The following is a 27,120-nucleotide window of genomic DNA, read 5'->3' as shown; positions in this document are numbered from 1 at the left end:
ACTAGCCCGACAATCGTTAATAGGGTATTCAAAATCACATTCATTTCAATATGGTAAAATACTTACCTCATTCACATTTTCATACAATATAAATATCAAATATAGCAATAACGATTAAGCTCGGTTTATAGAAATACAAACCACTATTTATCGAATTTAATCGATATCTTCGCTCACTTTCTCTTTCCTTCTTTGATGACGATCCGATGCTACGTTTGCTACTAACAATCATACAATTAAAATCATCAATATACTAATTCATAAAACACATTTTCACTTTCTATCAAACTTTTACAAAAATTCCAATTTCGTCCTTTTTCCATTACTAATCCTTTTTTCTTTAACTTAAGCTTCATATTCTCTTTTAATCAACTCATTAACAATTTCTAACTCATAAAATTCATTATAAAACATAAATTTTGAGCTCTATTCAACTTAATCCCTATTTAAACCTAACTTAGAATTCTTTTAATAAATCACTCAATTTTTACTTCTAACTTCAATTCCTATCAATTTAACCCATAAAACCTCAATTTATTCAACTAAATCAATATCTAAAAATTTTCTATTTTTCTTCATTTTAACCTCATACATGTAGAACTTGAATTAGGCATCTATAAACATAAAAATCATAAGAAAATGAGCTAAAACAACTTACCAATTAATCTTTAGGGCCTTAATCCTCAAATTTCCCTTTTCTATTTCTATCTTTCTTTCTTTATTTCTTTCTCACGTTTGCTCTCTGTAACTCTTTCTATGTTTCTTTACTCATTATTCTTTATTCATTATACTATATTATATTATTATTAACCTATAATAAATATAAAATTAACATGTGTAATAGCTATAACATAAAATATCTTATAGCTATTACACATATATACCAACTATTACACATGTTATATCATACATTCACACACATGGCACTTAGGGTCTAATTGCTAGATTAGTCCCTTTTACTAATCTTTAATCTATAATTAAACTTTTATACCGTATGCAATTTAGTCATTATTCTAAATTCAAGCTACTTAACTTAATCAAACATTAAATAACCATTCAACTATAATTCATAAATATTTCTAATAAATATTCATGAATAAATTTCACGAAACAAGATTACTCAAGACTCAATTTCCGATACCGTAACTTTCGGTTCATTACAATTCTCTCCCCTTAATAAATTTCGTCCTCAAATTTACCGAAAAGAGATGGGGTATTGAGATCTCATCGTTTCTTCGGTTCCCATGTAGCTTCTTCAACACTGTGACTTCGCCATAGCACTTTTACTAAAGGAATACGTTTATTACGTAATTCTTTTACCTCTCGTGCTAGAATCTCAACCGGTTCTTCTTCATACGATAAGTCGGTCGAATCTCTACATTCTCGTAGTAATAACATGTGAAGGATCGATCGATATCTTCTTAGCATAGAAACATGGAAGACATCATGCATTTTTCGTAGTTAGGAGGTAAGGCCAATCGATATGCTCTGGTCCAATTCTCTCAATAACTTCGTAAGGCCCAATAAAACGAGGACTTAATTTTCCTTTTGACCAAATCTTAGAATTTTCTTCCAAGGTGAAACCTTTAAAATACTTTATCCCCGATCGAGTATTCAATATCCCGTCGTTTCAAATCTGCACACGATTTCGCTTATCAAAAGCGTTTTCAATCTTTCCGAATTTTTTAATTGTACTTTCCGTTTCTTGAACCAATTCAGTCCAATCATCTTATTCTCATTCGATTCATCCAATATACGGTGATCGGCATCTTCGTCCATACAAAGCCTCATACGGTGCCATCAGATACTTGATCGAAACTATTATTATACACAAATTCGCTAATGACAAATAATATTCCAGTTAGACTCAAAATCAATCATACAGCTCAAGCATATCTTCTAAAATTTGTATTACCCGTTCAGATTGACCATCAGTCTGTGGATGAAAAGCTGTACTAAAATGAAGTCGAGTACCGAAAGATTCATGTAATTGCTTCCAAAACCTTGACGTAAACCTTGGATCTCTGTCAGAAATTATTGATTTTGGAATACCATGTAATCTAATGATTTCCCGAACATAAACCTCAAAGAAGTTTCTTTAACGACCAATCGGTTTTCACAACTAAGAAATGAGTTGACTTCGTAAGTCGATCAACTATTACCCAAATAGCATTCTGCTTACTTGTAGACATCGGTAATCCGCCACAAAGTCCATCGTTATTCGGTCCCATTTCCATTCGGGAATATTGATGGGTTGAAGTAATCCCGATGGAACTTGATGTTCGCCTTTACTCGTTGACAAGTCAAACACTTTGCCACATATTCGATTATATCCTTCTTCATTCCGACCACCAATACAATTCACGTAAATCACGATACATTTTCATACCTCCGGGATGAAATGCAAATGGACTATTATGAGCTTCTCGAAGAATTAACTCTTTCAACTTAGAATTATTCGGAATGCAAAGTCGATTCTGAAATCTTAGACAACCATTTCCATCAATGCTAAAATTTTTTGTTGTATCATTCCGAATCATCTCTCTTTTCTTTAACAACTTATCATCTTCTAAATGTGCTGATCTGATTCGATCAAACATTACTGGCTTTATTCTTAATTCACCAAAAGGCTTCCATCTTCGTGATACTAAGTTGTGCAAACATTGCTCGTAATTCAATCGCAGCTTTTCTACTCGGCGTCGGCTACTACATTAGCCTTCCCGGATGATAGTCTATGACACAATCATAGTCTTTCGAAGCTCTATCCAACGCTTTTGTCTCGATTCAATTCTTTTGTGAAAGCAGATACTTCAAACTTTTATGATCCGTATAAACATAGCACTTTTCACCATAAAGATAGTGCCTCCAAATCTTCAAGGCAAAAATTACAGCTGCTAATTCTAAATCATGAGTTGGATAGTTGCGTTCATGCGGTTTCAGTTGCCTTGAAGCATAAGCAATGACTTTCCCGTTCTGCATCAGTACACATCCCAGTCCACTCAATGAAGCATCACTGTACACTACAAAATCTCTTTCTGATTCTGGTAAAGTCAACACCGGTGCCTCTGTTAACATTCGTTTTAATGCTTCAAAACTTTTCTGACATTGCTCATTCCAAACAAATGGAATATTCTTCTGTAGTAGCTTGGTCATCGGTAAGGCTATATTTGAAAATCCATTGACGAATCTTCGATAGTAACCAGCCAATCCGAGAAAACTTCGTACCTCTGATACATTCTTAGGAACTTTCCACTGAATAACTGCTTCAATCTTCTTTGGATCCACTCTAATTCCATCCGCTGATACGACATGACCAATAAACACAACTTCTGTTAACCAGAATTCACACTTGCTCAATTTTCCGTACAATTGCTTTTCTCGTAGTATTTGCAAAACAATCTGGAGATGTTGCTCATGATCTTTTTCGACTTGGAATACACCAAAATATCATCGATAAAAACTACTACTAACCGATCCAAGTATGGCTGAAAATCCGATTCATAAGATCCATAAAAGCAGCAGGGGCATTTGTTAGTCCAAATGGCATCACTAAAAATTCATAATGCCCATACCTCGCACGGAATGCCGTCTTCAATATGTCGCACTCTTTTACTTTCAATCGATAGTATCCCGACCTTAGATCAATCTTTGAAAATACTGAAGCTCCTTTCGGTTGATCAAACAAATCATCTATTCGGGAAGTGGATACTTGTTCTTGACAATCAATTTGTTGAGTTGTCGATAATCAATGCACAACCGCATCGACCCATCTTTCTTCTTAACAAATAACATTGGAGCTCCCCATGGTGATGTACTAGGTCGTATAAAACCTCTCGTCCAATAAGTCTTGCAACTGTACTTTTAATTCCTTTAGCTCGAGAGGTGCCATACAGTGCGGTGGTATCGATCACGGATCTCAGACTGGTAGACTTCAATCACAAATTCTACCTCTCGATCGGGGTAATCCGGTAATTCCTCGGGAATACATCGAAAATTCACATACAATCAATTTTACTACATCGACTTTCAACCGAATCCGAATTAATCACATATGCTAAGAAAGCATTACAACCTCGATGAAGAAGCTTGCTAGCTTTAATGGCCGAAACAATACGAATTGATCCACTAGTCCGAATACCATTTACTTCAATTCTATCTTCACTTTCATTCTGAACAATAAACTTCTTCTTATAACAGTCTAAAATCACTCCATGTTCTAATAACTAATCCATTCCCAAAATAACATCAAAGTCGCCAAATGGCATAATCAACAGATCAACAGGGAATATTCTATCTTGAATCATTAACGAACATCTTCGACATATATGGTTCACTAAAGTAGTTTGTCCCAGTAGACTAGACACTTCTATCATAACTTTAGACAATTCAAACTCTAATTTTTTTTTTGTCTCAACTACTTTCGTATTAACATATGAATGTAATGACCCAGGGTCTATTAAAGCATAAACGGGTGTTGAATTCAATAAGAATATACCTGTCACCACATCGTGAGCATCTTTCTCTTCTCGAGTCCTCACAACATACGCTCGAGCTGGAGCTCTAGCTTCAGATTGTTGTGTAGCACTCTCACTAGTTCTTCTAGTACCACCTCTAGCAAACGAACTACTTCGGCCTGATCCCCGGCCTCTGGAAGCAAATTCAGATCTTTGCACTACTGTCGGTGTTGTTCCAGATATCTTTGGGCAATCTTTAATAAAGTGATCGGTAGCTCCACAACGGAAACAACCTCCAGTCAACTTTCTACACTCCTCTTTGTGTCGGTTTCCACAATGCTCACATATTGGAATTTCAGTATTCTGAACTGGACTTCGGATACTGCCAGTAGACACAGTAGTCTGTCTTTTCCGACCTCGATCACTCCTTTCCGATCGAGAACTAAATCTCCAATTACCTCGTGATTCCTTTGACCGCTTAGCTGCGGACTTGAACTAACCATTCCGGACGTTTTTCATCGAATGAGCAACTTCGGACTTTTATCCCTTCCGAGAATTTGTTCAATCATCTTAGCTCTTTCCATTAAATCCATAAACTCGGTGATTCTAAGAGGCATCAACGTAGTCTAAATTCATCACGTAATCCTCTTAAAAATCTTTTACATCATCGGCTTCGGTTGGTACAAACTCAGTGGCATATCTCGCTCAATCTCGAAATTCTCGTTCATAATCCACTATAAGCATCTCACCTTGTTTCAGGTGTTAAGAACTCTTGTTTTTGTCCTCTATGTACATTTCTCCCAAATACTTATTTTGAAACTCTTTTTGAAAGAAGTCCCAACTTATCTGTTCCTCAAGTACATTCTGAATCACTGATTCCCACCATACTAAAGCTTCCTCTTGCAGTAATGAGACAACACACACTAAGCTTTCTTGTGGTGTACATTCAAGTTGCTTCAGAACTCTCTTTGTAGTCTTTAACCAATTTTCAGCAGTAGTCGAATCAATTCCCTTTGCACCCAAAAATTCTGTAGCTCCATATTTTCTCAATTCTTTAATTGGAGCTCTTCGGGTAGTAGGGATAGAGGATGTAGCAAGCATAGTTCCTACCGCTTTTTGAAGGGCATCGGCGATTATTCTAAAGACTTCAATATTATCACTTCCAACATTCGGTTGATTTCCTACTGGATTCAAACTTGGAGTTGCAGACTCTGATTCATTCACATTATACGGTTCATCATCTTCACTATACATCTCTTGATCAGTATCCTCAATGCTTTTATCAGACATTCTTAATGCTATAAAACAAAAATATTCAACAAACATATCAGCATCCAATCCCAACTCAAATTTGACTCAGTAATGGCATGTACCTCTAGATTCACATTGACATTCGATTTAGTCCTAGAACCGACTAAACCTAAATAGCTCTGATACCAATCAATATTGTAACGTCCCCTACCCGAGACCGTTGCCGGAGTCAAGCAGGAGACATTACAAAACTTATCATAGCACTTAAACAGTTTTCGTAGTAAACTATCCATCTGCGTCACGGTCGCTAAAAAAATCATATCTCGAGTTACGAAACTCGAAATCCAATTCCGTAAATTTTCCCTGAAACTAGACTCATATATCTACTTACTAATTTTTTTCTAGAATTTTTGGTCAGGCCAATTAGTACAGTTTATTAGAAGAAGTCTCCCCTGTTTCAGGGTTCGGCTACTCTGACCCTTGTGCACTACGAATCAAATTTCTTCCTTTACAGAAATCCAATGACTATTCCATTTCTTTCAATTAAAAATAGACTCAATAAGGAATCCATACAAATAAATTTTGAGTCCTAATTCTTAATACACAATTTATGGTGAATTTCTAAAGTCAAAACAGGGAATCCAGAAATTGTTCTAACCCTGTTTCACCAAAACATAAATATCTCATAAAATACAACTCTTTTACCTATTTTGTTTCTTCCATATAAAAATAGATTCATTAAGCTTCAATTACATATTTTATTCATCATATAATTCACTTTATACTATTTTTGGTATATTTTCAAAGTTGGACTACTGTTACTGTCCAAATCTGTTTTAGTATAAAATGTTGATAATTAAGTTTATAACATCTTCATTTCTTCTCTCTACAACATTTACCAACAATTCCTCTTATTACTCTTCACTAACATATCAAAACATACCATACTTAAGGTTTTGGTAACATTTACAAAACATACCAAAATATCATTTAACAACTTAGATACTTTCAAAATAACCAAAAGACATCCTAGGTACAATGCCATTTTCCAAAAAGATAGAAACTTCACCAATTTGAGTTTGGGGATCGGCTTGTATACTGAGTCCTTATACTTTCGTACCTAGCCTGCGCACGGAAATAAACCGTACGCCTCAGTGGTATTTCTATAAACAATAGCTTAATCAACTTTAAGACATGGTAATTCAAACACATTATTGCTATTATTCAATATCAATCAGTACTTTAATAACCTTTACTTTATTTACCCTTATTAACATAACTCGGACACTAACGGATGCACGGATCCAACCCACACTTCGGGATAAGCACATAGTGCTTCATCGGAACAAATCCGGAACTTTAACATTATAGTACATAAAGTACTTCATCGGAACAAATCCGGAACTTTAACAGTAGTCGACACATAGTGTCTCATCGACTCAATGTCGGAATATCCCTATACTTCCAATTCCTATGACATGTCAACTATATCCGACTAGCCCGATAATCGTTAATAGGTATTCAAAATCACATTCATTTCAATATGGTAAAAATACTTACCTCATTCACATTTTCATACAATATAAATATCAAATATAGCAATAACGATTAAGCTCGGTTTATAGAAATACAAACCACTATTTATCGAATTTAATCGATATCTTCGTTCACTTTCTCTTTTCCTTCTTTGATGACGATCCGTGCTACGTTTGCTACTAACAATCATACAATTAAAATCATCAATATACTAATTCATAAAACACATTTTCACTTTCTATCAAACTTTTACAAAAATTCCAATTTCGTCCTTTTTCCATTACTAATCCTTTTTTTCTTTAACTTAAGCTTCATATTCTCTTTTAATCAACTCATTAACAATTTCTAACTCATAAAATTCATTATAAAACATAAATTTTGAGCTCTATTCAACTTAATCCCTATTTAAACCTAACTTAGAATTCTTTTAATAAATCACTCAATTTTTACTTCTAACTTCAATTCCTATCAATTTAACCCATAAAACCTCAATTTATTCAACTAAATCAATATCTAAAATTTTCTATTTTCTTCATTTTAACCTCATACATGTAGAACTTGAATTAGGCATCTATAAACATAAAAATCATAAGAAAATGAGCTAAAACAACTTACCAATTAATCTTTAGGGCCTTAATCCTCAAATTTCCTTTTCTATTTCTTTCTTTCTTTCTTTCTTTCTTTCTCACGTTTGCTCTCTGTAACTCTTTCTATGTTTCTTTACTCATTATTCTTTATTCATTATACTATATTATATTATTATTAACCTATAATAAATATAAAATTAACATGTGTAATAGCTATAACATAAAATATCTTATAGCTATTACACATATATACCAACTATTACACATGTTATATCATACATTCACACACATGGCACTTAGGGTCTAATTGCTAGATTAGTCCCTTTTACTAATCTTTAATCTATAATTAAACTTTTATACCGTATGCAATTTAGTCATTATTCTAAATTCAAGCTACTTAACTTAATCAAACATTAAATAACCATTCAACTATAATTCATAAATATTTCTAATAAATATTCATGAATAAATTTCACTAAACAAGACTCAAGACTCAATTTCCGATACCGTAACTTTCGGTTCATTACAAAGTCAATAATATAGAAGAAAAAGTAAATTACATGGGAAATATTAAAGAATTAGATTTGAACAACAAATCTAAAGAAATTTTATCGAAGTTAATAATAAATTAGATCGGGTTATTAATAATAATAATCTGAAATCAGATATAGATTTAGGTCCCTATATTATGGTAATAGTAATATAATTTTAACTTTATCGATGAAGAATAAGAAACTTCTTCGAAGAGTCATCTTCTACTATTAATAGAAATAAAAATCTGAAAAACAGAGAAGAAAAATATTCTTGAACAAAATATGATTTCCAATCTTATAAAGAATTAATAGAACATTGGAAAGTCAAATTTACTAAAAGTCTTGATAAAAACGAAAGAATAGAATACTTAAAATTAATAAAAGAACTTTATGAAAAACATAAAGATCTATTTACTCAGTTTAATTATCACTATATGTTAAATTATGATACTACAGAAAGTAGTAGTTCTAGTAATTCTGATAATCAAGAAGATTTAAATGTAACTAGTTATAAATCTGATGAAGAAAACACTTCAACAGATGAGGATGAAAATATAGAAGTTCCCGAACCTATGGATACTGATCAAACAGATCCTTATGGTAAAAGAAAATTAGAATCAGATATTCAAAAAGATGATTATCTGAGAGCATTAAATAAAGACTTTGAAACAGTTGAAAATACAACAAGAATTTTTGGTAATCAAACTGAAAATATAGCTACTAATGAAGTTAAAACTGAATATACAGGCGAATCTTCTAATCAACAACCAAGTCAAACTATACCTATACCACATAGGATAGATGATTTAAATAAAAGAAATGTGGCTCAAGGTGGAATATATTTAGATTTGACTAATATTTCAATATCAGACTATGAAATAGAATTTTAGTGAAGAACCATTAAAATTATGGGAAAATAGTCCAAGATATTGTGAAATAAAATTAAAGAATCCTAATAAAATAATTAGAATCAAACCTATGATCTATACTAAACAAGATATAGATGAATTTGATATACAAATCAAAGAATTATTGGAAAAAGGATTAATAGAAAAAACTAATAGTCCACACTCAAGTCCAGCTTTTATGGTAAGAAACCATGCTGAAATAAAAAGAGGAAAAGCTAGAATGGTAATTAATTATAAAAGACTAAACCAAAATACTATTTTTTGATGGATACTTTATTCCACGGAAAGATGTTTTAATAAATCAAGCTAAACAAGCAAAATATTTCAGTAAATTTGATTGTAAATTAGGATTTTGGCAAATAATGCTAACTGAGGAATCTAAACCATTAACAGCCTTTAGCGCACCTAATGGTCATTATCAATGGAGAGTAATGCCATTTGGATTATGTAATGCACCTCAAATCTTCCAAAGATGGATGGATTCTATATTTAATAAATATAAAAAATTTTGTGTAGTTTATATAGACGATATATTAATATTTTCAGAAACACTGGAAAAGCATAGAAAACATTTAAATATTATCTCCCAAGAATTCATAAAACATGGAATTATTTTGAGCCCTAAGAAAATAGAATTAGAAAAAACAAAAATAGAATTTTTAGGTTTAAATTTATCGGCTGATGGTCTTAAACTACAAGATCATATTATAGTAAAAATAAAAGAATTTCCAGAAGAAATTAAAAACCAAAAACAACTTCAACAATTTTTAGGTATAATTAATTATGGAAGAAACTTCTTTCCTAACTTATCTGAAAAAATAGGAGACTTATATGAAAAATTTAAAAAGGATAAAACTTTTAGCTGGTCTAAAGAAGACTCAGAAATTATTAAAAATATAAAATCAGAAATAAATTATACCCCAAAAGTCTATTTACCAAAACAAGGTGATAGATTAATTTTAGAAACCGAGACTCGGCTATTTCTACTTTCTGTTTTAAATATTAATATTTAGATGATTAAAAGTCTTAAATTGAATTATGGTTTCTTTACCATCAATTCCTATAGCTCTAATTGGATTTTTCATTAATTCCCATTTTTCTACAAGAATGGCATTTTCTCTACAACTACTTGTGGTAGCTCCAGTATCTAATAAAGCATGCAAAGAATATGTTTTATAGTCTCTAAATTGAAGTGTAATTTCTATATATGTATAATATTTCCTAGGTTGGAAATTTGAAAATGTAATAATATCATTTTTTCCTATTTTCATTTGTTGAATAATAGTAGTAGATTGTATTTCTTCCATTCTAGTATTTCTAGAATTTCTGCTAGGTTCAGTAGGGAAAATAGGTATTTGAACTGTTTTCATACCTATCGGTGTTGTTGAATTTGTACTAATATTATCTTCTTCTTCTTCTATTTGAGAATTAGAAGGTAAAACTAAATTATCATTTGTATTTGTTATAGCATTATTTTTAAAATATAGTCTATCTCCTGATGACATATATTCTATAGTACTTACGGGTTTTGAAGTACTAGCACCACTTATTCTATCAATCATCCAATCTTTTGGAATTGACAGATCTTTTAAATGTAATAATTTTGGTTGTATTTCTGTAGTAAATTTATTGGGTTCAAATAACTCAATTATTTTATTATTGATTTCTTTAATTTCTACTTCTGCCGTGTTGGTATATTCATTAATAGAAGTCCAACTTATTGCTAAATCTTCTGCTAAATCGCTAATTTCAGAATTTTTTGTCTGAATTCTTAAACATAAGCATTCTTCTATTAGGGGATCTGTAATAGATATAAAATAGTTTGGTTTAACTTTAAATCCTATTACTCCAGTGTGTAAATTAGACTGAATACCACCAATAAGTGCTTTTATCAGGTTTTCAAATCTTTTATCTAATAAAACCGCTATTATGGGTATATCATGTCCTTTTCTAAATAAAGCTCTAATTGTTATCATAATTATACCTAAATGTATATATCTAACTTGAGGGTATTTCTTTTTAATCCTCTTAATTTTTTCTTTAGTAAATAATGGAATTTCTGTTAATCCTCCTCTAATATCCTTAGCGACTGTGTTGCCACTAATTTTTTCTATATGTCTTTGACTCCATATTTTAAACTTAGATATTTTATATATTTCTTCTTTAGAAATGTGATTTTATTTATTTTTCTATCATTTCATCGAAAAGTCTTTTCTTCTCCAATTAAATTTCCTAATTTTATGTCTTGTTGTTCAGACTTAGGAATTTCTTCTAATTGATTTTTAGAACTACTTCCTACATTAAACATAAATATATATTCTTCTTCATCTAAATCAGAATCCGTTTCTGATATTAACTCATATAATATTTTTTCAGGATTTTAATTTATTTCCTCTATTAATATTGAAATATTAGTCAAATCTAAATATATTCCACCTCGAGCCACATTTCTTTTATTTAAATCATCTATCCTATGTGGTATAAGTATAGTTTGACTTGGTTGTTGATTAGAAGATTCGCCTGTATATTCAGTTTTAACTTCATTAGTAGCTATATTTTCAATTTGATTACCAAAAAGTCTTGTTGTATTTTCAACTGTTTCAAAGTCTTTATTTAATGCTCTCAGATAATCATCTTTTTGAATATCTGATTCTAATTTTTTTTTACCATAAGGATCTGTTTGATCAGTATCCATAGGTTCGGGGACTTCTATATTTTTATCCTCATCTGTTGAAGTGTTTTCTTCAACAGATTTATAACTAGTTACATTTAAATCTTCTTGATTATCAGAATTACTAGAACTACTACTTTCTGTAGTATCATAATTTAACATATAGTGATAATTAAACTGAGTAAATAGATCTTTATGTTTTTCATAAAGTTCTTCTATTAATTTTAAGTATTCTATTCTTTCGCTTTTATCAGTACTTTTAGTAAATTTGACTTTCCAATGTTCTATTAATTCTTTATAAGATTGGAAATCATATTTTGTTGAGTAATATTTTTCTTCTTTGTTTTCAGATTTTTATTTCTAATAATAGTAGAAGATGACTCTTCGAAGAAGTTTCTTCTTCTTCATCGATAAAGTTAAAATTATATTACTATTACCATAATATAGGGACCTAAATCTATATCGATTCCGTATTATTATTATTAATAACCTGATCTAATTTATTATTAACTTCGATAAAATTTCTTTATAGTATATCAAGATGATTTTTATTACTATTTTTATATCCAAATAAGTAGTCTTATTGGAATTGCTGAAAAAGAGCGATTCTATCAACCATATCAAATATTGATTATTCAACGAATGTTTGATAGTCCTTATTTATCAGCAGCCAAAGAAGATAAAAAACACTTGACCAAAACCATTGACAAGTGTTACAATAATCCAAAATATTTTCAAATCTAAGCCGGAATTGATTTAATGTCAACAGCACGACATGTACTTCAAGATCAAACGTACAAACTATCTACCGATGGAAAAAGAATAGTAGCTGATAAAAATAGCATAATTCAAAAATCAAGAGATGAAGAATCCATATTATTTTATAAATATATTAATGAAATATGGAAAACCCATATTTTAGAACAAAGAGTAAATTTTAGACGAGCTCTTACAAAGTTTTCACAATTTCTAGTTGAAAAAACAACTAAAGAAAATGAAGCACATGAATTATTATTAAAAGTTGTTTTATACAGAGATTGGCAAGAACTCGAAATAGAGTATACAAATATCAATGAGATAAATAATCTTATTGATATATTTCAATACTTTATTCATAAAGGAACAAATAGTCCCATTATGAATAAAATGTTATTCATAATACATATTTTAACAATATATTTTAACAATAGAATTAAAATAATCATATAGCAAGTAATTATTCAACAACGGTTCTTGGTCAAAAGAAAAATTTTTAAATTATTTTGTAGGAACTTTTCAAGGAGACATTTTACAATTTTTAAGACGTTAGGAAGAATCGAAGTAGGAAAAGTCCAAAAGGACAACTAATTAATCAAATAGGTACTCCTAAAGATCTTTTAAAAGGATTAACAAATATTCTAAAACAGAATTTTGTGGTTATTTTGATAAAAAGATCAAGATAGTATAGTTAGTTATACCTTATCAAAAATTAAATTATGTGATATTAGATATCTAGAAGAGTTTTCTAAAAATTTCTTCATGAATATCAAAATTAAAAATGAAAATATAGAATTTTGGAAAACCAATATTTTCATAAACTACCCCACTATGGGATGAGATATGTATAAAAAATATGTGTCTTATTTAGATAAACATAGTAAAGAATCAAGGATAGCAAAAGAAAATATAGATTCTATAGGAAATAGAATTAATTTTGCAAGAGAAAGAATAACTCTACATTGTCTACAAACTAAAGCAGCTAAACAAGTAAAAAATAAATTAACTTATAATCATTGTACAAAAATTCTAAAAATGAATGGAAATTTGGATGTAAAACAACACGTCCTAATACATATAAAAACATAGAAAGAAAAATAGAAAATATAAATTTATTAGATGGAAACCAAGAAATAAAAAATATACTGGTAATAAAAAATTTATTAGAAGAAAAACTTCTAAAAAATCTAAAAAACAGATATATAAATGTTTTATTTGTGATGAAGAATGCCATATAGCACCAAACTGAGTCTTTTTATATTTTCTTTTGATTTATTTCCGAGACTATTGGATCGTATTGCCAATGAAAAAGCTTCAGGTTTTTCTTTGCCGCTTGAAGGAAAATTTCTCTCAGCAAAATGAAGGCTGCCACTTGATGCTCAAGGTTCTACTTCGATAAAGCAGATAGGCACTGTCCTTGAGAATTAAAGCAAAAAGCAATGCCATAACCACATTTTCCTTTTAGGCTTTTCTCCTGAAGAAGGCGAGTCAATCTGATCTCCTCTAGCCCTTCATGTCAAAGCGAATAACCATACCTCACCAAAAGATTTTACTTGCAAGAATAACCTAGAGATAGGATTAGTATTCCCTTTTGTGAAGACAACCTCGTTCCTTTGCACACACATACCCCCTTTGACAGGATTCTGATTGAAGACCTCCAGACCAGGAGAATAAAATCCTTTATACCCAAAGGAAGAGCCAAGCCAAACAGCACTCAAGGAAAAGATGATCCCTTGTTTCATATGTGTATAAACACGATGGGTAAGAGCTCTTACATGGGCGACAATTTGTGCAAATCTTAAGAAAACAATGATTTTAAAAGGTAGTTATAGTTTCCATTGGATCTTCCAATCTGACTTGTTCACAGGCATTTTTCTATTATATTTCCAAACTTCCAACATTCTGCTGTTTTCTCAAACATAAACAACTTCATAACAAAGAGCCATTCCCAAATAAATCAAATCAACAATACCAGCAAATACTTCAATTGCTGATATTTATAGTTAAAAGAGTAAAACATAGCTAACCCCCCCCCCCCCCCCACAACACACCACCACAAAAAAATTCTACTTCTACACAAGTTAACTGCTGACAGTCTAGAATGATTCAGAATCCTACATGTTAATTGGCTAAAACGTATTTTGTACAATAGGAAAGAGAACTCATTCATTTTCTACGCTGATGCTGCAATCAGCCTCAACCAAAAATGACAGAAAAACGAGGGCGGTGCAACTGCAATTGCTATATGTTCGATAAGAATAATGGGGAAAAAAACAGTGAATAAATATATTCTAGTGAGCAAAGCCCGTGAGTTGATTTGTATACTAATATTTGTTATGCACAGAGGACGAAATTGATGCAAGTTAGCAAATAATACAATGGGTGTTTCTTTCTGTTCCCATTTGCACAACCACATATCACCTTTCCAGCTCTAACATGCCTGTTCTGTTTTTGACGCAGACTTCAACTTCTCCACTTGTTTTCGAAGATAGGCCTGCCTGAGTTTCTCACGATGAGCTGCTGCTTGCACTTGCCTTCGCAATTATAGTTCAGACACTCTCTCCCTTGCTTGATTGACTTCTTCATGAACCTCTCTGGGAACAAACATCAATTAAATCATTTAGGGCCTTCATTTTCAGTTTCACAAGCAATCCAAATACATTATCTTTTTTATCTTGACTTTGAACTTCAGATTTTTAATATTATTTCCAATCTTAAGTACCTCCAGTAATGTCTTAGATTACCATATTCACGCATAAACTTCTCTACATTGTGCACAATACCACAATCCATGGACTAGTGACAATCATATTCAGATATATCTCACTCCATCAGGCAAATAAATCATAAAAATAAGCAAGATGAAAACAGGCAGCCAACTAGTGGGTGGTTGTAGCAATAAATTCGAAAAGGGACATTAACGCAAATTCTTAGCAAATTTGTAGGTAAATTTTCAACAACATTATAAAAAACTATTAACAGAATTTGACCTCAAATCCATGAACACTCAACAATGTATAATGGGATGAAACAGCATGGTACTAGGAGATTGTTTCACTATCCCATGTGGCTAAATCTCTTAGACCTCAAATAACCTTGTAACCAAAAGCTATAGGCAACTATCCAAACTGTGGCACAACAGGAAAAATGCAAACCCCCATGAACATTTAATCTTAAGTTAATGTGAATTGACATAACATTAGCGAGAAGAGAAGTAAAATCCTGACCTTACGAAATGCTTATGCTCATCATTGTCAAGGATTCCGGCAGTTCTTCCAGGCCCTACGAACTTGGGCGTGATGGAAGATTCCGTTAGCCATCCTAGGGATTCGACCACCACCCTCTTCTTTTTTTCTTCTTCCGCCATCTTATTCAACTTCTATACAATTCAGATATCCACTGTATATTTCTTTCCAAATTATTTGAAAGCAACAATATTTTCTGCTGCAGATGATGTTTTCTCTCCTCCTAAAGATCTCGAATCATCCACCCAATGAAAGTTTCCGCGTCGGGTGGTTCATAATTATAGGAGAACACATCGACACGTGAATTGCACGTAGATTAGCCGACTTGTCGCGAGTCCCACTGTCTTGGATTCTTTTCTTTCTGAAGTTCCATTCCCACCCAAGTCCCTCCAATTGCAGGGTGCATGATCAGTCCTGTATATCGCCTATATTATAAAATGTTATATTACTTTTTAATTTTCTGGGGCACTAGTCTTGGTGCTCCATTACCTGCTTTTCTCGTACTAGTTCAAAACCAAGAACAACATTATTATTACTTGGAAAATTTTATGAGAAGAGAATCTTTTAATTATTAGATGGATGTAATATCATCATGCTTATGGTTAATACTTGTTTTCTTGGTTGGTAGGTAAAGTGATTGATGGAAAATTAATATTGTAATAAGGTATCAAGCAACAAAAGAGCCACTTGGCTTACCAGAAACTACTTTTAAGAGGGTGAAATACTTGACAAAAATGCTATTGAATTGAGTGATTCATAGCAAATGTACAGGCTTACGAAGATTAACGTGATCCACTAGTGATAAGTATTTCTTTAGATGGATGGGGTGATTCATAGCAAATGTTCATGCTTGAGATGGGAACGGTTGAGGTTAAGAAATATTAGCTTCTTCATTTATGAGAGATCACATTTGTTTCCTACAATAAAACTAAATGGCTTCCAACCATTCTCAGAAAAGTAAATTGTTTCTGGACTAGCGCAAGTTGTCTTGGGAAATTCCAACCCCACCAAAATGAATTCTAACATTAAATTATACTTCATCTGAAAGATAAAAAATTGACAATACCAACATTTATAAGAACAAAAATGAGCCCCAAAAAAGAAACCAGGTTCAACTCGTCTGACAACCTAAGCTTCTTGAATGAAACAATATCTGATCAACAAACTAATGGAGGTTCACTTACCACCTTCATCAAAACATACAAGTTACATAAACAGGTTGGGCCTTGATGCCTTATAAGTTGTCTTCAGCTTTCTGGTAGGTGGCCTCACCTTCTTGACCATTAAGGGGAACTTGATTTTAGAGTTGTGGAACTGCTTGGTGTTGTCCCTCTTGCATAGCTTAGCTGGGATGGTTGCAGTCTTGATAATCTGAATGCAAGGGAACCTGACTCTGTGCCGAGAAGCCATCTCAGTGTACATCTGTTCAACAGCTCCATTCAAAGTAGTGTCACGGTACTCCTTGTACATGTTGTGATAACCGGTACGGCTTTGATAGCGAAGCCAAATACCATAATTCTTTATCTTGGTTGGATTCTTTTCAAAAATCTGCCGAGGATTTCATTTGAGCAAGGGGAATCAGAAAGAAATGGAAGAATGTATCAGAAAGCTGCAGCATCTTGTTTCCAAAGATTACAAACCAATTTCAATTCCAAGATCAGCATTCACATTCAAAACCTTAAATATGTAGTCCCAAAAAGTTAAGTTATCAAAGACATTCAAAAAACACAAACATGTTATCAAAAATGCATTACTACAAAGAGAAGCAAATAGCACAAAAGACCAGAAACTTCATATTCAAGATGCATGAAAATCCTACAGTTGTTAACAAAATGGCAGTTTTTCACAGGAAATACTAGAGACAAGTTGATCAAAACAAATTTCCATCTTAATTGCACAATCATAAGCTAAATGTGGGGAATCCCACACACAATAGTTTAAGGCACTAACCAACATAACCCTATTTCTCACAAAAATGTCAGAACATACAAATAAAAGGATCGTCTCATTCAAATTTCAACGTATCATTCCATGATAAATTAATTCATGCAGATTGAATGATGAACCATCAAAAAATAACATCGAGCACATACCTCATTGATGGCAAGGACCTGGCCATTGCTCTTCTTAACCTTCTTCAGCTTCCTCAGGAAGTACCTGATGATATCCATGGAGAAATGCAACCGTCAATTAAATCAAACCCAAAAGCAAAAGATGGCAATCATAATAATCACTAACCAGAACTTGGACTTGGCCCGAACCTCATTGGTTGCCCAAAGCTTCATCCTGTAAATCTTGGGATGCTCATCGCTCTCCGTTGGGAGAGCCCTCCCAACAACTTGATACTGGTGGAACTGCATCCGTAAACAAAAACGCAAATCAAAACTTCCATTTTCGCCTTACATTATTCATTATTCCTGCCTTTGGTTGCTATTAAACTCATCAAAAGAATTGAAAACAAATCTGTTTTACGCCATACTTAAAAAACCAAGCACAACATCAAATAAAGTTCTTAAAAAAAAAAGCCCAAAACGAGGAATAATCGTAAAAATTCTGAAGGTAAAAGAGGGAAACCAATAGGGATGCAGGGTAGCCAGAAAAGAGAAACGATTAGGCTCTTACCCGGAAAGTGACCATTTGTGAAAAACCCGGCCCTCTGTCTGGATCACTCTTCGCCCTTGGCCTCAACGTAGAAGAGGAAATTAGGGTTTTCTTTCTCACCGCGGCGCCAACTCAAAGGGGGTAATAATATAATACTATTTGTATTTCTTTTGGAGGAATAATAAGTTCATTAATTCAAAACTACAACCCAACATAACAAATAAAAGCAGTAGATTTAAAAAAATCAAAATAAAAATGTGATTTCTCACAACTGCTTGCACTCCATAGAAGCTCACTGGATGGGAGATAGATACATAATGAATGCCAAAAGTTTCCAAAAAAGCTCTTTAGCGTTGGAGATGTACAAAACCAATTTCAACAAAAACAGAATAAACAATTATTACGGATTTGATATTAACGACTTGATTTAATCCATCGCAAGAAAAAAACTTGCAAAATAACATTTCTATTTTATGTAATTATTGCAAAATAAAATTATTCAATTTGTTAATGTATAATTAAAAGTATAACAGTAAAAAACGTCCATTTGCAATGAAATTATAGACGTTAGGGGTTTCAGCAGATGAGATAATTTCGAGAAATTGGATGTCAATTTATTTTACATTTGTTCTTTTAACCATTCAAGCCTTTTTTATATTTTTTATATTTTATTTTTTTAAGTTAATACTAAATGTATATATTAGTTTTTGTTTTATTAACTTGATGCAATAATTAATTATATTAGATAATAAAAAATTTATTTTATTATAAAATTAACATTATTGAAATAAATAATCATAAACTCTAATAAAATTAATTTTTACAAATCATTTAACATGAAAAATACATTGAACCTCATGTGATGACTTGATAGTTAAGGGTATTCATTATCTTAGGTGTGGCTGGGTTCAAATCGTGTTAGTTATGTTAGTTATATCTTGATATTTAAAATATAATTTATATATTTGAATTAAATTTTATAAATAATTAATATTAACTGTTTAAAATTATTTAAAATTTAAATTTTATATATTAAAATAGTTCAACAAATTATAATAAATTAATTTTTTATTTTTATTAAAATATACATTTTATTCCTTAAAAACACCTTTTAACACTAAATAATCAAATCTCAAATTAAACTTTCTAAAAATTCTTCTCAAAATTAATTTTTCACTGACACTTTTTAAAAAATATTTTTCAAATGTTAAACTAGCTCTTATTAGAGAGAGGTCACCCGGCCTTCGAGCCGGACCTCTCACCTCGCTGTCTCCTCTTTTCTATTTTTACATTTGTGGTTCTCCATTCATCGACAAAACAATCGTCATCGAAAGGTGAGCTTTGTCCTGTTTTTCCTAGAACCGACTTCAATAAGGCTTTGTTCACTGGTCTCCTTGGTGTCTGCCCTCCTTCTGATGGACTCAATTTCTTTGGACGATGAGGCCCTGATCTTCATTGCTTGGTGGTGTTGGGGGTCTGGTCTCACCAAAAGGCCTTGGAGAGGCCCAGATTCTACGCACCAAATTTTTTCTAGTGGCTGAAGGCGAAGAGAAAGCCTTATTTCTCCGTTGAAGTTCCGTTGGCGCCATGGTGGTTATGACCTCCAGTGGAGGCGTGTACGCAAAGGGCTTGGTATGATAGTTAGTTCCTCCACCTCGATTGCCTCTTCTCTCTGCCTTCTCTTTGACAAACGACAGCAACGTTTGGTTGCTACTATGGTTTGTTGGGGATTCGGACTTTTTGTGCCTTTTGTATTGATTGTTTTATCTATTTCATTTCTAGACCCTTGCGCCATTTTTTCACTGCATCATTACGTATCTCATTCATTGTGAAGGCTATTATTGAAAAACAAAAATCCATGCATATTCTACAATGCAATTATTTAGAATGGTTCAAAATGAAGAGAGTTTTACGTCTTGAGATACGAACCAAATCATTTATTTAAAGACTGACAGTCAAAAAATATTTTATAAATGTTATAATCTATTGTTATAGTAACAATCCAGCCTTATAAAAAGAATTTGAGTCTCATTGTGATATGAATAAGTTCAATGCTTTTTGTAATTGATAATTTGGATTTTCAAGAGATGGCTGATTTTGGATTGGAATAAATTCTATAAATTTTAAAATATATATTTAATAGAGTCTAAAACTTGTATGTACCATTGCTTTTAGGGTAAATTTTACTTTACATTTCAAAATTATTAACAAATTAATATTTTAGCCACTCAATTTAAAAAAAATTACAAAATAGTCACTGAACTATTTAAAAATTTGAAAGTTTTTATTTAATTTATTAGGTTGTTAAGTTTTTTTTCTTTAAAGCCTAACTAGTGAACTCCAAGGGACAATTGATACAATAGATCAATACTCATTGACAAGTAAAATAACATATATTAGGTCAAAGTCAATCTGATTGTTAGTGTTAAATATTGGAGAAGAAAGTTATTTGTATTTTTATTTACAAATTTATAACGTTCAAAACTGTTTCATAAAAAGAAAACCCAAACCATAAAAAAAAAAGAAAGAAAGTTGTCAATTGATTCACGTGATGTAAGCAAAGAATACTATACAATAAACGATTTTAATAATCGAATGACTTAAATAAAAATTTTTAAAAATAATTTTTAAAGTTAAATAATTAAAATATAAATTTAATGACATATTATTAACATCATTGCTTTTATTAGGGAAAACATTATAAAATGACCGTAGTTGGAACATTTCTCTTTCACACATGTCATGACTTTCATTATGGCTGATTACTTATATCTTTTGGCTGAATTTTATTTCCTTTTATTATGCTTGTACTCTTCCATTTCACGTCTGAAATTTCTGACTTGTCCAGAAGATATGCTCATTGTTTTTACATTTTGTCAAAACAATGAACTTTCTAAACTACAAAACATTAATTCATCCTTCCCTAAATTTTTTATCAACGAATTGAACCAATGGAATTTAATTACTAATTCTTAGTTTCTTTTGTTGCCCCTTTGAATTTAATGTGGTCAAGCTGCCGACAGTTTGGCAATAAACTTTAATAAGGATTCTGGTTTTTTCAAAGTTGATCTACAAAATCCAGAAACTTAATTAAAATGATGCAATGTTATTTAGATCATTATGACACATACACCGCACCCTTCGGTATTCAACTTAATCAATTAAATTAGTTGATAAAGCCCAAGCAAAGTCAAACTAATTAAATAAATATGCTTCGGCAGCAGAGTTGGGTGGAGAAAATTGTAGTCGGAAATAAAATTATTGTTGTTTCTCCCCATAATGAAAAATGATCATCAATGTCAACCTTGTATTGATTTAATAATTAAAATATTTATTATTCTAAATATAATTTAAGTTTAAATTACGTTAATTACATTTCTGTTAAAATTTTACTTTTCTTTATACATCATTCAATACATATATGAAAACAAATTTATTAGTAACAATAAATATCATATTCATGCCAACTCAACCCGGCCATACAATTAGCTAATTAATGGATTGGCATACAATTAGCTAATTAAAGACACCTTTTGGAACTTATCCATCCCCGTCACTCTCATTATATATTTATAGCCACGACAACTTATCTCTGCTCACAATAAGTAATGGCAATAAAAATGAAATTTTAAAGTACCACCTTTTTTTGTTTTTTATTTGTCGTCTAAAACACAGACCCAATAATCGCCCAATCAATCAAACCAATTTTCATTTATTAAAAAAAGAGAATAAATTATCCAAACCGTCCATCAATTGTATATACATAAAAATACCCCACACAAAAGAATCATAGCTACAAACAAAGTGTGACGGTCCCAACCTTCAAGGACGCGAGAAGCAGCAAAGGACAAATCCCAGAGAGCAACCAAGTTTACCGGAAAAGAAGGCTAGAGAACTTTGGAGGGCTTTTTGGTCAATTAAGAGAGAGATTGGGATAACGCGAGCACCTCCGAGATAAGGAGACGCGGCAGCCGTCTTTGGGACAGATGGTCGGGCAATACATGATTTCATCACAGCCCTCGGTTCGGTGTCGCTTGAAATCGAGCACCGTGACGAACATGGCAATGAAAAGCACCAGATGATTTAAGGCGTACCTTTGGCCCACGCACTGGTGGGGCCCAGCACCGAAAGCCAGGTAGTTTCGTTTGAAAACCACCTCCTCTTGCCTATCCTCCGAGAATCGCTCCGGTTCGAACCGGTCCGCCTCCGTGAACCCTTGGAAGGATGATTCGTAAACCGAGGGGAACACAATCGTGCCCTTGGGAATCGTGTACGACTCGGTCAAGGGGAAATCCTTCATCGCAATGTGCGGTACTAGCGTCGCCGGCGGCCGATATCTTATAACCTCACGCGCCACTGCTTGAGTATACTTCATTTCCCTCAGTTGCTCTGCGCTTATTAAAGTATCCGACTCCGGCGACCAAATCCTTGATACTTCCTCCCGAACTCTCCGGAGAACATCGGGATGAGAGTCGAGGAGGGTCACCGCCCAGAGGAGCGACGAAGTGGAGGCGTCTTGAGAGGCGAAGAGAAAATCAAAGAGGTAACTGCCGATTTCTACATCGCTAGAGTGAGGTGGCGCCGTTTGGGACTCCGCTATTTCTCTAACAGTTTCTTGCATCCAAAAATCGATTAAACAAGAAGGCTCGTCTCCTTCAGACATCCTCTTTTTACTTTGAGTAGCACAATCACTAAGGGTTTCGACTAATCGCTCAACGGCCAGCCTGGCGTTTCGGAACGCGAAACCGGGGAGATCAAACGGGAGCTTCATTAAACCTGTATTGAATAGATTATAATCGTCTCTGAACTTGTCCCGAGCTTCACGAGACAAATACCTGCCCACGAAAACAGTTTGAGAGGTTTCGAGATTCATGTCGCGAGCTAATAGGCGGAGAGAAATCGGCTTCCCCGGCGATTCCGAGGAAAGACGCTCCCACGACCTTAAGTGTTGGAGAATGATAATCTGTTGCAATGCAGTATAGGTAGAGAGAGCCCTAGGAGTGAAGTTAGGAGCGATTTGACGGCGAAGATCTTTGTGATCCTGTCCGAACATATAAATCATGTTATGTTCACCGAAAAGCTTTTTACCAAAGGGGTGTCCCACAAGTAAAAAAGCATCGGGCCGGACGTTAGCGAAGATAAGGTGGGAAAGCTCGGTGTTTCGGATAAAGACGATGAAGCGACCGATGATATAATTAACAGAAAATCCAAGAGAAGCAGCCAAATCAGCTTGAACTTCCCAGAAGCTTGTTGGTTTTGTGATTAATGAAATGGCGTTGCCCAAAAAAGGCAAGATGATATTGGGGCCAGGGACATTTCGCTTTTTACGCAAGTAAGAGATTTGTTCTACTAAAAGAAAAAAAAGCAAAAAGGTGACAAAAAATGGAGCGAAAGGTAAAAGAAAGGATAAATAAGATACCATTTTCGTCTGGGCGTGCAGAGGAAATTGGGGAAGGCAGAAAGAATATAAATAGAGGGAATGGATGGTCAAAGCAGAGAAAGGGAGGGGAAGGTGTTGAAATTTCTGTTGTCACTGATGTCATCAGCTTCATAATCATTATATCTTTTGGATGTATTATTAGTCGTTTGTACTCACATCTGACATGTTTAGAATAATAAAATTTTAATCTATACGCATTATTTTACATTTTGTCAAATACAATCAAGGCTTTTTTTTACATATGTAATATAAAAATATATAAATATAACTAAAATGATACACCATCCCGATTAATTATGGGAAGGGAGTGATTGAGTAATGTATAGGCGACACCACCATTAAATTCTGACATGAATAGTTAACAGTTTAAAAGAATAATTTTTAATGGTGTAATCTTATTATAAACGGTATTAAAATATTTTTCTCATACGATTCCGGTACATAAGTTAAATATGAGTTTAGATGATGATAGTGCTCATGGGAAAGACTATACCAATGAATTTAAGATGTCCATGAGAAAGGCGGCACTAATTGTTATCATATTAGATTCATGTTTCTTGAATGCAGTGCTAAAACAATAGTAAACGTGGAGCAATGCTTTGAGAAGCTTACATCGAAGGGAATTTGTTTCTATATGTATAGAAAAAGTAGTTTTGTTCTTCAAATTTTCAGTAATATATACAACAATATTAGATGCTATTTGGGTGTGGGTCAGTTAAAAAACTTTAACCATGTAGTGGGGTTATATTATATATACATCAATCATTAGGAATTTTAGTTTCTTAACTTTTGAACAGGCACAATGATTCTTTATGAATTATAGTGATAATTATATAAATTTAATGATTAGTTACTACGTGAATTTATCTAATTCTTTCTAAACAATAGGATAACGGTTGGTGTTGCATTTCTCATGAGCACCACCACTTAAACTCATTGATGCTGCATTTTTCATAGGCATCGTTATGAAAAAAATACTTTGGTGCTGCTTATAAAAAATGTTGCACCATTGAAAAAATGTTTTATATTTTTCTTTTAAATTTATCAGTTGTTTGTGTTAGAATTTAAATGCACCACCCTCTACTATTCCATTCTTGTAATTAATCGGGGTGGTATACCATTTTAAATGTTTTTATATTTTTGTATATTATATAAGTAAAAAGGCCCACAATGAACGTTGGTTAACTTACTGCTTCCTAAAATTGATTTCAACGTTTCGGAATTTAAAATTATGTCTGTGTTTCTTTGTTACGCCTATGTGATCAAACCACCAACAGATTGGCAAAAAACTGAATAAGGATTCTAGTCTTTTCAAAGTTGATTTGCAAAATCCAGGGATGGCAATATTATTATTTATCTCAACCTTCGAATCCGGTACAGACTAACTCTTAATTAATTTTTTTCTTTAATATTTAAACTAGTAAATATCATCCTTCAGCTGCATTGCTTCTTTGGGTGGAGAAAACTATAGTGGAAATAAAAATATTTTTGTTTTCTCTTCAAGAAAAATGCGCATCAATATATAAATCATTCAATCAACTAAGAAACACATACCTTGTTCATTCAAATTTTAAATTGGATTTATCCATCAACCAATCAATATCATATTCATGCCAACTCAACCAATGAATTCAGCCATACGTTTAGCTAATTAATTTATTTATAGTAAGATTCGAGGGCAGATGGCAAAAACAAAACCATGTTTTCTTTTATTATTTATAAGTTTTGCCACAATAATTTTAATTTTACTAAACCAATTGATTTAATAAGAATTTTTATCTAGATAAAATTTTGATTCTATTTTAAAAAATTATTAAATGAATTTATATAATAATAAAAATAAATTTTATATTAAACCACTTTATAGTTATTAGATAAAAATAATTTGTTTAAATTATTATGTTTCCATTAACTAAAAGATATATTACTTTGTTTCAAAAAAAAAAGTAACTCCATATTTAATATATAAAATTTTATGAATAATGCATCTAATGTATTATAATTGTATTGATTATATATTATTTATGAAGTCAAATTATTGACTAATAAAAAGGAATAATTTGAATAGTGAAGAATTTAATTTACATTTTCTCAATTTTTATAGTTTGTACAAATAATTTAATAATGATTAAAATATATTTTTATTAGTATTATATTTGAATGATTAAAATAATTTATATATGTTAATTATGTCAATTAGTTATTATTTTAAATAATGTTACGTTATGATGTAATTGAATATAAATGTAATTATGTCAATTATATTAATTAATAATATTAATTAGTTTAATTAAGTTATTGAATATAATTATTAATTTTAATACTTATATTAATATAAATGTAATTGAAATATATTTGGTTGTATCCAAATTTTATAATAAACGAAGGAAATTTCAAAGTGAAAAAGTAATTATAGAAAAAGCAAAAAGCTATAAATAGAGAGGAAAGCAAGTCAAATTGAGCAATAAATAGTGGTCCTTTTCCCTTCCTACGATGGCACTTGTCTGTCTTGTCGAAGAGTCCCAAAAGGAAACTGGCCATCAACCAAACTAAGAAACAGCTTCGAGATGTTAGTGTCATTGCTAACATCACCAATTACTTGCAATTTGAAGTGTTTTTTTTTTTAAATTATTTTTTGGGAATTTAATTTATCTTCAAGTAGAATTACTATACATAATGGTAAAGATAGATTTTAAATTCGATTTAGTTGATGCGTTTATTATTATAGATTGGGAAGGGAATGCAAATAATGAAGATGTGAGGCTGAGAGGCAGTGAATACTACATTGGGTTCCCCGCCATTATCACACAGACACTGCCATTTTAAGTCGCTAATCTATTTTTACAAACATTAATTAGTTTTTGGTTTAGCACTAAATTACCAAGTAAGAGATGTTTCAAGATTTGAGTTGATAATATTTCAGAAAATAGTCAATATTTGTCATTCTTTAATTTTCCCGACTGACCACGAAACCATCAACCTATTCTCATTCAAAACAATCTTTCTAGACTAGTCATATTTGATTTTCTTTGACGCAGATGGCCACCACAGTTCGGCTTTCGGCTAACATGCTAATTTGCCAAATCCTAATCTCCATATTAATTTGGACCTCCAATTAGGCTGTTTGACCTTCTTTTC

At 32.0% G+C, this 27,120-nt stretch overlaps 2 protein-coding genes and 1 pseudogene across 2 annotated transcripts; all 3 read right to left on the bottom strand.

Annotated features, from left to right (window-relative positions):
* Positions 1-14,798: 14,798 nt before the first annotated feature.
* LOC108450181 (uncharacterized protein At4g18257-like) lies at positions 14,799-16,790 on the bottom strand (annotated as a pseudogene).
* Positions 16,791-16,924: 134 nt separating this feature from the next.
* On the bottom strand, positions 16,925-19,099 carry LOC108450180 (60S ribosomal protein L18a). Its single transcript, XM_017747690.2, has 4 exons — positions 18,564-19,099; positions 18,180-18,295; positions 18,035-18,098; positions 16,925-17,489 (listed from the first exon to the last, which is right to left on the bottom strand). The coding sequence occupies exons 1-4, from the start codon at positions 18,576-18,578 to the stop codon at positions 17,148-17,150; spliced, it is 537 nt and encodes a 178-aa protein (XP_017603179.1). The 5' UTR covers positions 18,579-19,099; the 3' UTR covers positions 16,925-17,147.
* Positions 19,100-21,974: 2,875 nt separating this feature from the next.
* On the bottom strand, positions 21,975-24,295 carry LOC108452825 (cytochrome P450 710A1-like). The gene has a single exon (XM_017750609.2). It carries the CDS (start codon positions 23,962-23,964, stop codon positions 22,456-22,458), a length of 1,509 nt encoding a protein of 502 aa, XP_017606098.1. The 5' UTR covers positions 23,965-24,295; the 3' UTR covers positions 21,975-22,455.
* Between the last annotated feature and the right edge of the window lie 2,825 nt (positions 24,296-27,120).

Source organism: Gossypium arboreum, chromosome 5, assembly GCF_025698485.1.
Source record: "Gossypium arboreum isolate Shixiya-1 chromosome 5, ASM2569848v2, whole genome shotgun sequence".
NCBI classification, from domain to species: domain Eukaryota; kingdom Viridiplantae; phylum Streptophyta; class Magnoliopsida; order Malvales; family Malvaceae; genus Gossypium; species Gossypium arboreum.
This window is presented reverse-complemented; position numbering and strand designations above follow the sequence as displayed.